Here is a 15,507-nt window from a genome sequence, read left to right on the forward strand (position 1 = left end):
TGTGAATGAAGGGGGGCATCCTCAGGATTCCCTAGGATGGGGAGTGGGGTGGTTTGGGCTCTGTGTGGGATGAAGGGGGATTTGCCCCAGTGGGCGACCATGGACGTGGCAACCAGTCACACCGCTCCTTTCCCACAGTGTCCTGGCAGAAGGATGGGTCTGCCCTGCGCAGTGATGGGCGCCTTCTCATCCGGGCTGAAGGCGAGCGGCATACCCTGCTGCTCCGGGAGGCCCGGGCGGCTGATGCCGGGAGCTACACAGCCACCGCCACCAACGAGCTGGGTCAGGCCAGCTGTGCTGCCGCGCTGGCCGTGAGACCTGGTAGGGAGCCTGTGGGCCCCGGGGCCCCGGGTGGGATGAGCAGTGACCCCACTCTAGACCAGTGTGCACAGTCTGTTCTCACAGGTCGACTCTCAGTGGAAGCATTCTCAGTGGCCTGGCCTCAGAGCAGCGGGGGCCAGATTCCCAAAGGCACACACACACCAGGCTGGCCAATTCATGAAGTCACTGAGATTTGTCTTTATGTATCCTCTAAATGCCATCCTCCCCTGGCATTTCCCTGAAAATGATCCTGTGGGGAAAGCAAATTATCCGTGAGTCTTGGAGAAAAAGTATCTCCCAGCTCAAAGCCATCAGGAGGCTTCTGAGGTCATTTCTTCTAGAACAGTACCCCTCCCCTGAGTAAAAAGGATGCATTTAAGTGCCACAACCCTTCCCCACTCCCTTGCTCCTTCTGTTGAACCCAAAGCACTCAAGAGAGGGTAGCCTAGAGCACCTCTCTGGAGATGGCTGTGGCTGAGGCCACCTTTTCTATTTTTACGAAAGCCCTCACTTGGTGTTGGACTACTTCCTTTGGGTGTAAGCCCAGTTTCTTTCAGGTCCAGGGCAGGGCTGGACTGGTGTCAGTGTGCATGGCCAGTTCTACCCATTCAGGTTGCTGGGCCTGAGAGTGTGCTGATCCTGGGCAGCAAGAGGTGGGGGAGGGGAGGATGGGTGGGGTGGGAGTGGCGGTTCGGAAGGAAAAGACACAGACTCGACCCTCAAGGCTGTTAGCCTCGGGTCATCAAGCTGGATCAGAGGACCCAGGGTGGAGGACAGTGCAGGGCAGAGGAGCCTCAAGCAGTGCGTTAGTGTTACGGGGTGCCAGATTGAGGGGCACAGGACCTGGAAGGACTTTGGGAAGTAGAGAGGCAGCAGGAGGGGCTGGGCGTGCCTGGGGGGTCCTGGGGGGGGGTACGGCACCCGCTGTTCCGCTGTTCCATCCCTTTCCTTGGACACGATAGGAGACAGGTTACAGAGCCTGTCTTGCTGTGGGTCTGGGACTTGTGTGCCTTCACGATAAGGGTGGTTTTGGTGGCATGTGCCCTGAGCCCAGCCCTGCATTCGATCCTTTTCTTTGCACCCCTCCAGCTTTGCAGAACAGCCGGCCTTCATCTTCCCTAGCTCACCTACCCTTCCCAGGAGCCTGCGTTTTAGTCTTTCTCCTCCTCGCCCCTCCCAGCACGCTGAATCATGCCATCCCTCCAACAGCATGCTTCCGTCCTTCCATCACCTCTGGGATCTGGCTTGTGACTCAGCTCCCAGCTCTCCTCAGGGGGCCTGGGGCTGGCTCCAGAACTCTGGTCAATACCTGGCTTAGGCTGAGATTTGGCAAGGGGTACAGGGGGGTGCCCTGATACTGGCCTGTGGCCATTTGGGAGCCTTTTAAGGTTGGGAAGGAGGCTTGGGGCAAGGCAGCTGTCAGCACTTGACTGGGAGCTCTGTGTTCCTCGTTCTGAACCTCCCTGCCGTTCAGTTTCCTCGTTTGTAAGCCGGAGAGTTCTCCCATCCTCACGGTCAAAAGCCAATGTGTGAACGAGCTTTCTAAACTGTCAAGCTGTAGATGAATGTTAGCTGCTAGCGTACTTAAGGGGTGCTGCTGTGTGCGGGCTTCCACGAGGCCCCAGAATGCTGCCTTTTCCTTTTCTGCCCATTTTTCAGACTGTGCATTGGGGACTCCTCTGCTGCCCTTGCCAGGCCTGCAGCCCCCTGCTCCTCTGTTTCCCAGCCTCTGGGTTCCTCAGTCCATCATGGCATGGCCGTGACCCCCTCCCCACACCCCGCCCTGGGGAGCTGGAAAGGCTTCATCGCATTAGTCAGTGACACTGGGCTTTGCCCCCAGAGAACAGCCCCCATAAGTCATGCTGACTCGGCCCCAGGGCTCCCTTGGTGGAAGCAGACTTTCTTCCCCTACAAGGCACTGTTTGGTCCAGAGTGGTTGGACGGGGGCCAGTGGACCTGGAGAGCAGCAGCGTGGGTGGAACTGGGGTGGGGGTGGCACAGACATTTGGCAAGGGCGGGGGGTCTCAGGCCTGGGCTGTGTGTGGAGTGAGGGGGTGGGGCTGAGAAAGCGTGTCAGGCAGTGTGGCTGCAGGTGGGGTGCAGGCAGGGTGGTGGGGGGAGCCAGCTGAGGGAGGGAGTAAGGAGTGTCTGATAGGAATAGGCCTCCTGGAACCTCCTCCCTCTCTTGTCCCTTAACCCCCCACCCTAGGACCCTGGCAGCCAGGGCTGGCTGCGCAGTGCCCTTGTGGGGTGCCCACCCCAAAAGGGCCTGCTTTGGAGAGCCCACAGATCTCAGTTCCTGGTTGGGAACGGCGGGAATAGGGAATGGGTAACCAGACAACTAGTGGCTCAGGCCCTGTGGTTTGAGGGGCAGGGTCTGGTTCTCACCTGCTCCGGCAGCCCCGCCCCAGCGCCGGGCCCCTCCCAGCCTGCCCCAGCCAGCCCACAGAGTACCCTTCCTGAGACCACGGTTGTACTCCCAAAGTGTGTGTGTGTGTGTGTGTGTGTGTGTGTGTGTATTGGGGCGGGTGGCTGGGGAGTGTGAGAAGTATGCTTACGTGAAGCTAAGCTGCCCACCTCTATCACACAAGCACTTATTGAGTGCCAACTGGGTACCAAGTGCTACATCTCTCTGAGAGTGTCCTTTCACGCCTCTTCTCTTATTTGGGCTACATCACCCCATATGTATCCCTTGGAGAGGGACGTGATAGGCGGTGATATTCTCATTTTACAGATAAGAAGACAAAAACATAGAGAACAAGGTGACCTAGAGCTAGGTCAAGGCCAGCAGCCTTTATTGAGCACCTGTAATCTGCCTAGGAATATTGTAAGCAACAGGTGATTGGGGTGATGGAAATGCCCATTTGTGAAGCAAATAGGTTTAGGGGTGACAGATGAAAAGAACATGAGTAGTTAGCATCTCCTGAGCGCTTCCTGCATACCAAGCCCTGTATTAACTTTTGTGGTAGGTTCTGTTATGATGCCCACATTACGCATGAGGGAGCTGAGCCTTGGAAAGCTTTAGCAAACTGTTCTAGAGAAATGCTGACCAGTAGAACTTTCTGTGATGAGGGAAGCGTTCCACACGTGCACCATCCAGTAGGGTGGCCATGAGCCATGTGTGGCTGTTGAGCTCTTGAAATGTGGCTAGTGCCACCAAGGAACTGGGTTTTTCTTCTCTTTCCATTTTAATCCCCAGGTACATCATCTCAGGTGGCTAGTGCCTGCTCTGTGGGGGTGCTCAGCTCTAGGAGCAGAGGGCCAATTGGGGGCTGATTATGGTTTGAAGCCCTGCCCCTGGATCTCCCAGGCCTACACTCCTTACTACCCCCTTCCCTGCCACTCCGAAGAGGTTCAGGGTTAAGGGAGAATTGTGCTCATGCCTGGGGGAGTGGGGAGGGAGGCAGAGACTGCTGATGCCCTCTATGGGTGGGCCTGATGGGCGGGTTTCTCTCCTTTCTCTCTTGACTCCCCACTCCACCATGGCTGTGGTCCTCCTTTGTTTCCCTGCATCATTTGGCTCACCTCCGCCTTGAGCTCTGACAGGAGGCTGGTCAGGAGGACGGGGGATTTGGGGGCTCCATCCTAATGCCTCCAGTCCTCCCCTCAAGGCACAGGTCTTGTATATTTGAGCCCAAGGCTCTACCATTTTCCAGCTGAGACCTCGGCTTCTCCACATTTCCTTAGCTGGCCACAGTTTTGTCATCTGTGAGGTGAGGGTCTGTATACCCTCTGTGGCTCTGTGGGGATGAGGATGTAGCTAAGGACATTTGGGCCTGACGACGTGGCTTTTCTTTTTTTTTTTAATTTTTTTTTTTAAATTTATTTATGATAGTCATACAGAGAGAGAGAGAGAGAGGCAGAGACATAGGCAGAGGGAGAAGCAGGCTCCATGCACCGGGAGCCTGATGTGGGATTCGATCCCGGGTCTCCAGGATCGCGCCCTGGGCCAAAGGCAGGCGCCAAACCACTGCGCCACCCAGGGATCCCTGACGACGTGGCTTTTCAAAGCCCATTCTGGTCCCACCACATGACTGATACCGTCATAACAGAAGAGTTTGGTTGTAAGGGGTCAGGAGTCTAAAAGGGAAGGCACTAGTGTCTGCCCTGGCCCCTTCTCCTGGCCGCAGCTTCTGTAGAGTTACAGATTCGAACCCTGTGAAGGTAGTAGCTGCCGATGGAGGGGATCATGGAATGCCACATGACCCCGTTGCCCATCCCGGAAGGGGGTTTGGGCGGCATCTGAAAAAGCAGCGTGGTCTCTTGACCACACTCAGCTCTTCCTCCCTACTCCTGATCACTGGAAGCAGGTTGGCCCCGAGGGGTATCTGCTGAGGCTGCTACCCCAGAGTGGGGGTTAGCACACTCAGCCTGTCAGAAGAATGGGGACCTCCTCTACTGTGGGTGCCAGTGCTTCATGGAACACGGAGCAACCCTAAGCAATCACATGTGGGGAATTAATGGTTTGTAGGGCTAGGTCAGGCGGACTGTGGGAAGTTCTCTCTGCTTGCCTGTCCACTTGAACCCAAAACCTTAGCCCTGTTCTTCTACTCTGGAAGAGGCAGTACCCATGACAGCACCTGTGCATTCCCAGCTGTAGGCTGGCCTGTCTCCCTTTGCCCTGGGCCTCGCTGCCTTCCACGGTGGCATGGTCACAGCGGACGTTTAAAGGAATCACCTGCGGAGGAAACTGCCGAGACAGTGCCTGCGGAGGACCGGTTGGGAATGGGCGGGCCACGTATGTGTGGTTGTCACAACTCCAGCGTGTCACCCCCACTCCCCTCAGAAACCCCAAGGAGCTCCCATTGGCCTGCAGAGTGAAGGCCACACTCCTGAAGCTGGCCTCCGCTGTCTGGCCCTGAGGCTGGCCCTGAGGGTGTCTGGAGGCAGCTGAGGCTGTGGGAGGCTGTGCTGCTTCAGCTTTGCCAGGCCCCACTTCCAGCTTTACCCAGTTCAGTAGCCAGTGGGTTGAGCTACAGTTGTCTGCATGTTCTTTTTTTTTTTTTTTTTTTTTTTTTTTTTTTTAGAATTCACTTATTTATTCATGAGACACACACAGAGAGAAGCAGAGACACAGGCAGAGGGAGAAGCAGGCTCCATGCAGGGAGCCTGATGCAGGACTTGATCCCAGGTCTCTGGGATCACGCCCTGGGCCGAAGGCAGCGCCAAACCGCTGAGCCACCCAGGCTGCCCTGCATGTTCTTTTTGTCTCCGAATATTTGCTCATGCAGTTTCCTCCTCTGGAAAGACTTTTTCCCTTTTTCCTGCTTCAACCAAACTCTTAATTCCTATACAACCCTTTCCGTCTGTTACTCTGTCTTCCCTGAGCCCAAAGGAATCTGCTCTCTGCACTCTCATGGCCCTCATCTGCCCTTCTCTTGCCCCCTTATAGGAATAAGGGGCTCACTATTCTAGAGGTGTCTGGATTGGCCCTGTCTGGATTGGGGTTGTCATCCCTACCAGCCGGCAGTCCCCTGAGATCATGACTGTGCTTTGGCCACTTCTTAGCCCTTATAGCCATACCTGGAGGCCTTCTTGGATAGTCTGGGGCTATGTGGCCTGCAAAGATTGTGTGTGAGGTCGTGATGTGGGAGGATAGAGATCTGTGGGCTTTCCCAGCCCCCGAAACAACCTGGGTGACCTGCAGAGGCTGGGCGAGACACACATCTGCAAAGGGTGCTAATGAAGATCTGCCTGAGAGTGGAGGTTGGGTGAGCACAGAAGTCCCCGGGACAGTGGTCTTGCAGGTGTGGTCCCCAGACCAGCAGCGTCCGCATCACCGTGGGAATGTGTTAGAGACGCCCATTCACATACCCAGCCTGTCACAAACTCTGGGGGTGGGGCTCAGCAGTCTGTGGTTCAAGCTCCATTCTTATACACCAGGAACGTTTTAGAACCCCTGCCCTAGAGTCAGGGACCTTGCTGAGGTCGGGGGGCCAGGTGGTGCAGTGGGAAGCACATGAGCTCTGGAGTCAGGCCTCAGGTTCAGACCCCTGCCCTGAAGTTTAGCCACCAAATGAGACAGAACTCACCTCTTAGGGTTGTCCTCCCAAGAGGATCACAGGGGTCCCTAAACTTTCATGCACATAAGAATCACCTGGACTGCTTTCTAAAAATGTAGTTTCCTGACCTCTGTTCTAGGAAATCTAATTCTTGAGTCAGAGTGAGTAAGGCCCAGAAGCTATGGTTTAAACGGGCTCCCAGGTGGTCCTGTTGTGGGCAGTGCAGAAGCCCTGGTGTAGAAGGTCTTTCATTTGGTGGCTGGAACTATATTTATCCTTAGAATGTCTCCAGGAATGTTGGGATGGGTATTGAGCTAGATGCTCTGGTCTGGGGAAGGAGGGCCTCCCCCTCTCCTCCAACCTCTAACCTTGAGGGCTCCCTCATGTATTTTCATCAAGCAAATCTAACCTGGGAACAGTGTTGAAAGGCCAAGGCCACACACGTGGACAGAGCCAGAATGTTTTGGGGGGGGTGGGGTGTGTAGGGGCAGCACTCATATGGGGGGCATATGTGCATGGTAGGTTTGGGGGACACCCTCTCCCCGCTTCCTGGCTGGTCCCACAGTGTTTCCCACAGTAAGTCAGGCCTGTTGGTGGAGCAGGGTTGAGATACAGGGACTGCTTACAAAGATGGTTTTGGTGGTGGGGCTTGTACAAAGTGGGGTGGCACCAGAGCCTGGTGTGGAACCCCAGAAGTTCTGGGAGCTGGAGACCAGTCTCTGAGGGGCCTGAAGACCTGGATTTGCCCCTGGGTGCCCCTCGGTGCCCCAGAGTGCAGTTCCCCTGATCACCACCAGGGGTCTCCAAGGCTCCCTGCAAACCGGCTCTACTCTGCTCTCCCTCCCCGGGTGGGTGAGTGCCCCAGGTGAGTCCCCCAGCGCTGTCCAGCCTCCGGGTGACCCTGGAGGTCACCTCCCTCCCCTGGCGGGTGAGTGCCCCAGGTGAGTCCTCCAGCGCTGTCCAGCCTCCCGGTGACCCTGGAGGTCATGTCCCTTCCCAGGCAGGTGAGTGCCCCCAGCGCCATCCAGCCTTATGGTGACCTTGGAGGTCACCAGGCTCCATGGTGGGAGGGGGCTCTTGCCTCCAGGGGCCATGCCTGTGGTCTCAGCATCAGCTGGTGGCCAAGCCCCAGGCACATGTTTACCAAATGCCATTCTGACTTGCTTCCCCAAGACGGCCAGCCTGAATGGTGGACCCCCCTCCCCTGCACCCCCCTCCCCTGCACCCCCCTTCACTGGGAAATACAGGTCATAGCTTGGGAATGTGGCCTTGTGTTGTGGGGGTGATAAAAGGAGAGAGAAGAGGATGGCACCTGGGTGGCTCAGTTGGCTGGGCGTCCACTTGATTGTGGTCTCAGAGTCGTGGGGTCGAGCCCCATGTCAGGCTCCGCACTTGGTGGGGAGTCGGCTTGGGATTCTCTTTCCTTCTCCTGCCCGCCCCCCCATAGTGTGCATGCAAGCTCTCTCTCTAAAATAATAGATGAATAAATCTTAAAAAAAAAAACACGGGGGTGGGGTGGGTAGAGAAGGACATATGACCTCTTCTCAACAGCTTCCCTGTTCTACTGGTCTCTAAGCCCCTGCCCCAGCCCAAGTCCAGATGGGTGCTAGTTGTGGGGGGTTACTAGAAGCAGCCCCTGCTTCATGACCCTTGGCCCGGTGGGGTGAGAGGTTGAGGGACAACTGCCAACTCAGAGTCGGGAGGAGGAGAGGTAGGTGCCACCCCAAGGCCCCCGGGGGGTCCTGAGCCAAACCTGCCATGGCAGTAGTGGGGAGGCAGAGGCAGGATTCTGGGCCCCCGCAGGTGGAGGGGGTGTTTCTGGGAAGGAGACCAAAGGTCCTGACCCCTCTCTGATTCTCAGCACCAGAGAACACACAGGGCATAGCCAGGCCTGGCTCCAATATTCGAGGCTTGTCAGCACATTGCCACATGCGGACCTTGGTTTGGTCAGAACAGGGGGCATCCTAAGGGCCATTTGCCATCAGGACCTCATCTGGTGGATGTGTCGAAGTGAGTGGCTCAGGGCAGGCATCCCGGGGGCAGCATTGTAGTGCCTCTCCCATCCTCCCCCGGGGACTGAGGCCCCAGCACTTTGAGTTGAGGCGCCACCGAGGGGGCTTCGCTCTTGTCAGGGTCCCGAAACTGTAAAGAGAGAAAAGGCAGATCCGGCTGCTTGGGAATGAGCAGGGTGGCTAAATACAGCCAGGCGGCCTCGCTCTGCCCCTCCCCTCTCCTCCCCCTCCACTCACTGCAGGGCCCGGGCTGCCTGTGGTCTCAGCAGGCACCACCTTCCCAGCCAGCTGCCTGCCTGCCACCCAGCCTGTCCCTGCCTGGCCAGCCCCCACCGCCTCCTTCCCCTCCCCCAGGCCCTCGCGCACAGCCTCCGCAGGGTCAGCCGAGTGAGTGGGGCTGGGCAGGCTGGGCTTCTGCTCCCTGGGGAGCCGGGTGGGGTGGGCAGTGGGCAGGCAGCAGGAGGGCCTGGTGCCAGGGCAGAGCCTTCAGGACAGGCGCCGCCTGGGGTCTGTGTGCAGAGTCTCGGGTGAGTTGGGGTGCAGCCTTGTGGGGGGCCGGGCCACAGGGGCTTGGGGTGGGGGAACCAGGGGGAGGGGCCAGGGGGCTGTGGCGGATTCATGTCTGTATTTGGTAGTCGGATAGGAGCCAGCTCAGTGAGGCTGGGCCCCTGGCCAGTTGCAGGGGAGGGCGTCAGGGCCCTGGGGACACCCCTCCCCCAAAACGGACACCGGTGCCCCCCCTCCTCTTCCCCAGTCTGAGTCGCCCTTCTCTGCGGATGACTCAAACCGCTTTTCCATCCTCTGAGAGTTTGGGGGTCCATGTTGTAGGGCTGGGGCCAACAGGTGCCCCTGGGGTATGTGGGGCAGGAAGCTGAGAAGGCAGAGGGGGAAGGGCAGGCTGGACAGTGCCGCCTCATTGGCCCTGGCACCGTCCGGATGGGGCTTGTCTGAGGTGTGTGTTCCTCTGCACCAGGCCCAGCTCACCCGAGAAGCGGGTGCCCTGTGTCTACCACGCTGGGGACCACCTGCATAGGGGCCTGCAGTTCCATGCCAGGAATGTGGGTTCTCTGCTCCAGTGGAATTTCATGTCTCCCATGAGGCCCAGGGCAGCCCCTCTGTTGCCCGAATCCCTTGTCCCAGCTACTCCCTAGGGTTCCCCCAGGATCCGTGTTAGGAGAGTCTATGGCAGAGTAGGATTCAGGGGCTCAGCGACAGGAAACACCTGAGCAAGGTCACACTGCAAGCAAGTAGGAGCCCGTGAAGCCAAGTCAGGGCAGGGCTGGTCTGTCCCTGGGGCTGTGTGGAACATTCCAGACCTTATCAGGCCCTTGATCTTGGGCAGATCTGATCTAGCCAGCTCTCCCATTCTCTCTGACCCCCCTTCCTGCCCTGGCGTCTCTCTGTGCCACTGTCTTTCCTCTGTCTCTTTTCTAGGCGAGTCCACATCACCTTTCAGCAGCCCCATCACCTCTGACGAGGAATACCTGAGTCCACCAGAGGAGTTTCCGGAGCCTGGAGAGACCTGGCCCCGAGCCCCCACCATGAAGCTCAGTCCCACCCAGAACCGCCGCTCCTCTGACACCGGCTCTAAGGCACCCCCCACGTTCAAGGTCAGAGCCCTGTGGCCAGCACCGAGCCCTGGGCACCCCCATTCCTTCACGTGTGCCCTTGTTCTTGGGGCCACACCAGGTTCTAGCAAGACCTAGCGCTTGGCCCCATTCACCCTTCTTATTTGGAGCCAGCCTCAGTCGGCCTGGCATGGGAAAGAGGCCTCTAGCCCAGAATCCTCTGGGCCCTGGATGTCTCCCCTGACACTTTGGGGTCGCCTTCAGGTCTCGCTTATGGACCAGTCAGTAAGAGAAGGCCAAGACGTCACCATGAGCATCCGTGTGCAGGGGGAGCCCAAACCGGTGGTTTCCTGGTGAGTAGCAGCCACAGGCCACCACCTGCCAGCTCCTCCACTGCCCCCTTTCAGCTCTAGGCTTGGCCCTGTGCGGTCTCACTTTCCCATGACGTGAGTGGGCCTCTTGTAGACTTCCCTGTGATCTGCCCAGGGGTCTTGTCCCAGGTACAGTGGTGTCCCCCGCCCCTGCCCCGAACACGCCCCCACCTTTTGATTCAGGCTCATGCAGGGCTTCTCCTTCCAGGACGGGTTTCAGGTAACAGAAGGTCTCCTGTCCGTTCCTCTGGGGACAAATGGGCAGGGGTCATCTCTTAGAGAAGCCTGCACGTGCGCACCCCCAGCGGGTGACTGCGGGGTGATTGCTGAGCCCTGCTCTGCGCCCGGCCCTGTGCTAGGCCCAGGCGCAAGGATTTGTTTCTGAGCTCGGAGCCTGGGGTTAAAGCCTGGGCCTTGGCTACAGTGCTTCATCCCGGGTGCCTGGAACCTTGAGAACTCTTTGCTTAGGTTCTTATTAGTTTGGGTTCTAGTTTCCATTTGTAATTAATTGTCTAATCCCCTGTGTGATGTTTTTTTTAACGGAAGTTATTTCCTTTGGGAAGCAGGAAAGCTGTCTGTTCGTTATAAAAATAAGACACCCAGATGTTTCAGAACTAGTGAAAGCTGAACAATGTGGTTAGTTTGCAAGAAGGGTAAGATCCAAGTGGGCAGAGGAGAGGGAGAGTCGGGCTGAGATCCTGGCCCTGTAACCCGGGGACAGATCCGGGAAGCAGGTAGATGATGTGAGGGAGGAGGAACCTGCAGGTGGGGACCTGGGCGCCCAGACTGAGTGTTTGTCCCTCTGACAGGCTGAGAAACCGGCAGCCCGTGCGCCCCGACCAGCGGCGCTTCGCGGAGGAGGCAGAGGGCGGGCTGTGCCGCCTGCGGATCCTGGCTGCCGAGCGGGCCGACGCCGGCTTCTACACGTGCAAGGCGGTCAATGAGTATGGCGCCCGGCAGTGTGAGGCCCGCCTAGAGGTCAGAGGTGAGTCCCTCATGCTCTCCACGAGCCCCACCCCTGTCCCGGCCCCGGCCCCGGCCTCATCCCTGCTCAGATGCCAACTTTCACACAACCTGAGGTCAGAAAAGGCCTTAGAGATCCCGTGGTTGGTTGCTTGTATTGTAGTTGAGTAAACCGAGGCCCAGAGAGGGGAAGTGCCTTGCCCGAGGCCACGCGGCAAATTGTTCAGTGCTCAGCTTACTACACCGTCCTGCCTTTCCTATGCTCGGTCACACCTACCCCTGATGCCAGCCAGAGAGACCCTGCTTCCTGCCACCAGCTATCCCCTCCCCACACTCTTCCAAGCTTTTGTCACCTTGCCCTTTCCAGGCTCCTCCCTCACACCCACCCTGCCTCTCTCCTTCTTGCCCCTTTGCCCTCCTGTCTATCCCATTTGCTGCGCAGAAGCTGTTGTGGTTGGAGGTGGCAGTGGGGAGAGTCTGATAGCTGGACCCGTTCGGAGGGGCTCTTGGGGTGACTTGGGTTTGAAGCATTGTGGGGATCCCAGGGGTGCCCGGGTGAGCAGGACTGTGGAATGTGGAGAGGGCTGGGCCCCCAGAGTTGGGACATAAGGGCAGGGGCCTTTTGGGCGACGGGGACAGCAGGCAGGCCTTTGCCAGGTTGCCCTTGGGGCGCTGGTGGTTTTCCTCCCAAGGGCTGGCCAGTAGTCTTGCTTTCTACGTCACCTTCCCGGCGCGCAGCTCGGGGCTGGGAACCCCTCCTTAGCTCTGCACTCAGCCATCATCCCTCCTTTCCTGGTAGAGGCTGGCTCTGAGAGCTTCACAGGATACCCCAGCCCCTGTTGGAGCTCTGACCCTAATGGTCAAGGTCACCTCCACTGGGCTCTGCATGCCTCAGTTTACTGGCCCTGTGCCTCCTGTTCTTGGGTTGCCACCTCCTTGGTCTCTGAATTCTTCAGCTCTCCCCACACCCAATCTGGCCCCCGTTCCCTGGCCTGTTCCCACTTCCCCTCCAGGGTCTAGCTCTGCCTTGCTTCTCTGTGTTAACCCATGTCTCGGTGCTTCTCTCTCTTTGGGGTTCCTCCTGACATCCCCCAGGCTTTGGGGGCCCCTGATGCCTGTGAATGCCTCCTCCCACCGCCCCCCAGGGGCCCACGGCCTCTGTTTGCCCAAGAACCCCAGAAACTCACCTGCCTGGCCTCTGGCTGGCCGCTGGTCCCTCCCACGCTGACCTTGGAGGAACCCGGAAATGGCAGTGCACCCTGGCAGTTTTAGAGGCAGCTCTCCATGCAGAGGGGGCCTAGCCAGGTCTGCGTGGTGTGCGTGCCTGTGCGTGCGTGTGGGTGCGAGTGTGCTGCACTAACCTGCCGCTTGCTGACTGAGGTTTTTGTCTGTACACAGGCGAGTGAGCTCAGGGGGCCGCCTGCGCTCCCCCCGCTACCCTCCGAGCCGCGCCCCTGTCTCAGGCACTTCTCGGACCTCGCTGTGTTTCACTGCCTCCTGCCCACAGACCCCGCCGGCCCGCCGGCCCGGACCCTGTCCCAGCCTCCCATTCCTTCCCTCCCCACCTTACAGCATCCCGGGATAGCCCATGGGCCCCTAGGGACCCTCCCTTCCCAGGTGGACATATGGCTGGGCAGGCTGGGAGCCCCCCCCACGTGGGCCAAGTGCCAGGAGGGGGCAGCCAGGAGGGGTATCAAGACATGCCCCCCACCCCGGTCTCTCCCTGCAGGGGAGCACCCAGCGAGCGCATGTGCTACCGCTGCTACAGGCCCTGTCTGTCTATCTGTTTGTCTGTCTGTGTGTCTGTGACAGTCAGGGAAGGATGCCCCTGAGCTGGTGTGGGGTGAGGCAGAGTGGGAGAGGTCAGGGCATGGCATCCGCAGGTTGGAGGGGCCTAGGGGGGCTCACGAGGCGGGGGACAAGGCACTCACCATTCCAGAAACGGGTTTCAAAAGGCACAACACTATTTCACAAGAGACTAAAAGCCAGAGGCCCTCGGGCCCTACGTGGATGAGGAGGCCTGACCAGGACCCACTCTGGGCAGGTTTAGGGCTCAGCTGGGGCTCCCCTCTTCACTGTCAGGGCCCGCCCGGATGCTCTGTCTGGGAAGGAGGATGTTAGCCAGGCTGGCCAGACAGTAAGGGCCTACTGTAGTGGGTGTGGAGATATTTGAAAAAAGGTGTTTCTTAGCTCAAATAAAGTCTAGTTTGTACCCAGCTGGTGTGCTGTGTTGTTTTTTTTCCGCCGCCGTTTCTGCCCCTACGTGGCCCCTTCCGCGTCCCTGCCCTCGATGCCCTCCCACTTCCCCTGAGTTCATCCTCCCTGGCCCAGCTTGGGTTGCCATCCTGAAGCCAGGCCCTGGAGCTCCTTGCTGTCCTGGCCGGGCGGGCGGGCTTTCCCTGTCTCCGAAGGAACAAAATGCATCTCTCTCTCTGTATCTGTCTGTCTCTTTGTGTGTGCGTGTATGTGTCTCCCTCGCCCCGTGTGTCTTATTCCATGCGTGCCCCCTGTGGCCGCTTCCCCCCCAGCACATCCTGAAAGCCGGTCCTTGGCCGTGCTGGCCCCCCTGCAGGACGTGGACGTGGGGGCCGGGGAGATGGCGCTGTTTGAGTGCCTGGTGGCGGGTCCTGCCGACGTGGAGGTAGACTGGCTCTGTCGAGGCCGCCTGCTGCAGCCTGCATTGCTCAAATGCAAGATGCATTTCGATGGCCGGAAGTGCAAGCTGCTGCTCACCTCTGTGCATGAGGACGACAGTGGTGTCTACACTTGCAAGCTCAGCACGGCCAAAGGTAACTGCCCACTCAGGCCCTGGGGCTGCCGTGGGTGCCCAACAGCTGGAGGGCGGGGGCTGCAGGTGTAGGGGCTGGGGGCAAAGGAAGATCATGCACAGCACCCGCCTCCATCACATCTGCGTGTGGAGTGGCCCCGGGTACAGAGTGCCTTCTGGAGCCGTATTAGCCCTTGTTCCTACGGGGAGCCTGCCTGCTGCCATGTAGCAAACCCACTCTGACTTGGGTTCCAGTCCCCGCCCCGCCACGTCCAGCCACGTGACTTTGGACAAGTCACTTCATCTCTCTGAGCTTTAGACTATCTGGACAAAGGGATCATGAGACCAGCTACCTTGCAGGGGGGTCAGTGGGATTAATGAGATGATGTATGTAAAGAACAAAGAACAGGGGATCCCTGGGTGGCGCAGCGGTTTGGCGCCTGCCTTTGGCCCAGGGCGCGATCCTGGAGACCCGGGATCGAATCCCACGTCGGGCTCCCGGTGCATGGAGCCTGCTTCTCTCTCTGCCTGTGTCTCTGCCTCTCTCTCTCTCTCTCTCTTTCTCTCTCTTTCTCTCTCTCTCTCTCTCTCTCTCTGTGACTATCATAAATAAAAAAAAAAAAAAAAAATTAAAAGAACAAAGAACAGCATAAGCCTGGCAAAGGGTGACACCTAATAAATGTCAGCCATTATTATTATGAATGACATCTCTGACCTGGTCCTCGTCCTCCTTTGGAGAGCAGAGGGAATGCCTCACCAGCTTGTGGTGACAAGCGCCTAAGGTGACACTGGAAGCCTTTGTGAGCAGGAGGGGATCGGGTCAGCGTAAGGAAGGGGCTGTTATGTCCCCCAGATTTTTTTGTGGGGTGATGTTTTAGGGCAAAGGAGCATTGCTCTGGGTCTGGGGTGGGTGGGAGGGAAGTGTGGGCACCACTGGGCCCAGAGGCAAGTTCTAAGGGCAGGGGGAAGGTGTGGAGGAGGAACTGGGTTTGCTTTCCAGGCCCCTCGCCTAGAGCTGAGCCGAGCTTCATCCTGAGCAAGCGGGGGCGATGACGAGGGGCTCCCGTTGTGGCAGCCACGGCCGCCGTGGCAGCCTGCCGCCCACCCTTGCCAGCCCCCACCCTCCTGAGAAGGCCAGATCTCTGGGTCATGGCCATGGCCTCACTCCAGCATCTGGGGACCTCGCTGGACTCTGTTCCATTTCCAGCTCCCGGTCCTGTTCCCCTTTCTTGCCCAGTGTGTGTGTGTGGGGGCCCTCTGGGTGGACCTGCCTGGGAGTCTGTGGCCTTCCCCACCCCAGTGCTCACCCCTCCCTGCTAGATGAGCTGACTTGCAGTGCCCGGCTGACCGTCCGGCCCTCGCTGGCCCCCCTGTTCACTCGGCTGCTGGAGGACATCGAGGTGCTAGAAGGCCGAGCAGCTCGCTTCGACTGCAAGATCAGTGGCACCCCACCCCCGGCTATTACCTGGACACATTTTGGTATGGCTGTCCACCCTACAGGTG

General features: G+C 58.6%; 1 protein-coding gene across 1 annotated transcript in view; it reads left to right on the forward strand.

Annotated features, from left to right (window-relative positions):
- The window catches only part of SPEG (striated muscle enriched protein kinase), a 57,846-nt gene that overhangs the window by 16,584 nt on the left and 25,755 nt on the right, over positions 1–15,507 (forward strand). The window contains 6 exon segments of the mRNA NM_001173478.2: positions 139–321; positions 9,770–9,945; positions 10,168–10,256; positions 11,084–11,259; positions 13,766–14,026; positions 15,325–15,483. Of these exon segments, the coding sequence (NP_001166949.2) occupies positions 139–321; positions 9,770–9,945; positions 10,168–10,256; positions 11,084–11,259; positions 13,766–14,026; positions 15,325–15,483 (1,044 nt within the window).

This window comes from Canis lupus, chromosome 37 (genome assembly GCF_011100685.1).
Source record: "Canis lupus familiaris isolate Mischka breed German Shepherd chromosome 37, alternate assembly UU_Cfam_GSD_1.0, whole genome shotgun sequence".
NCBI lineage: Eukaryota > Metazoa > Chordata > Mammalia > Carnivora > Canidae > Canis > Canis lupus.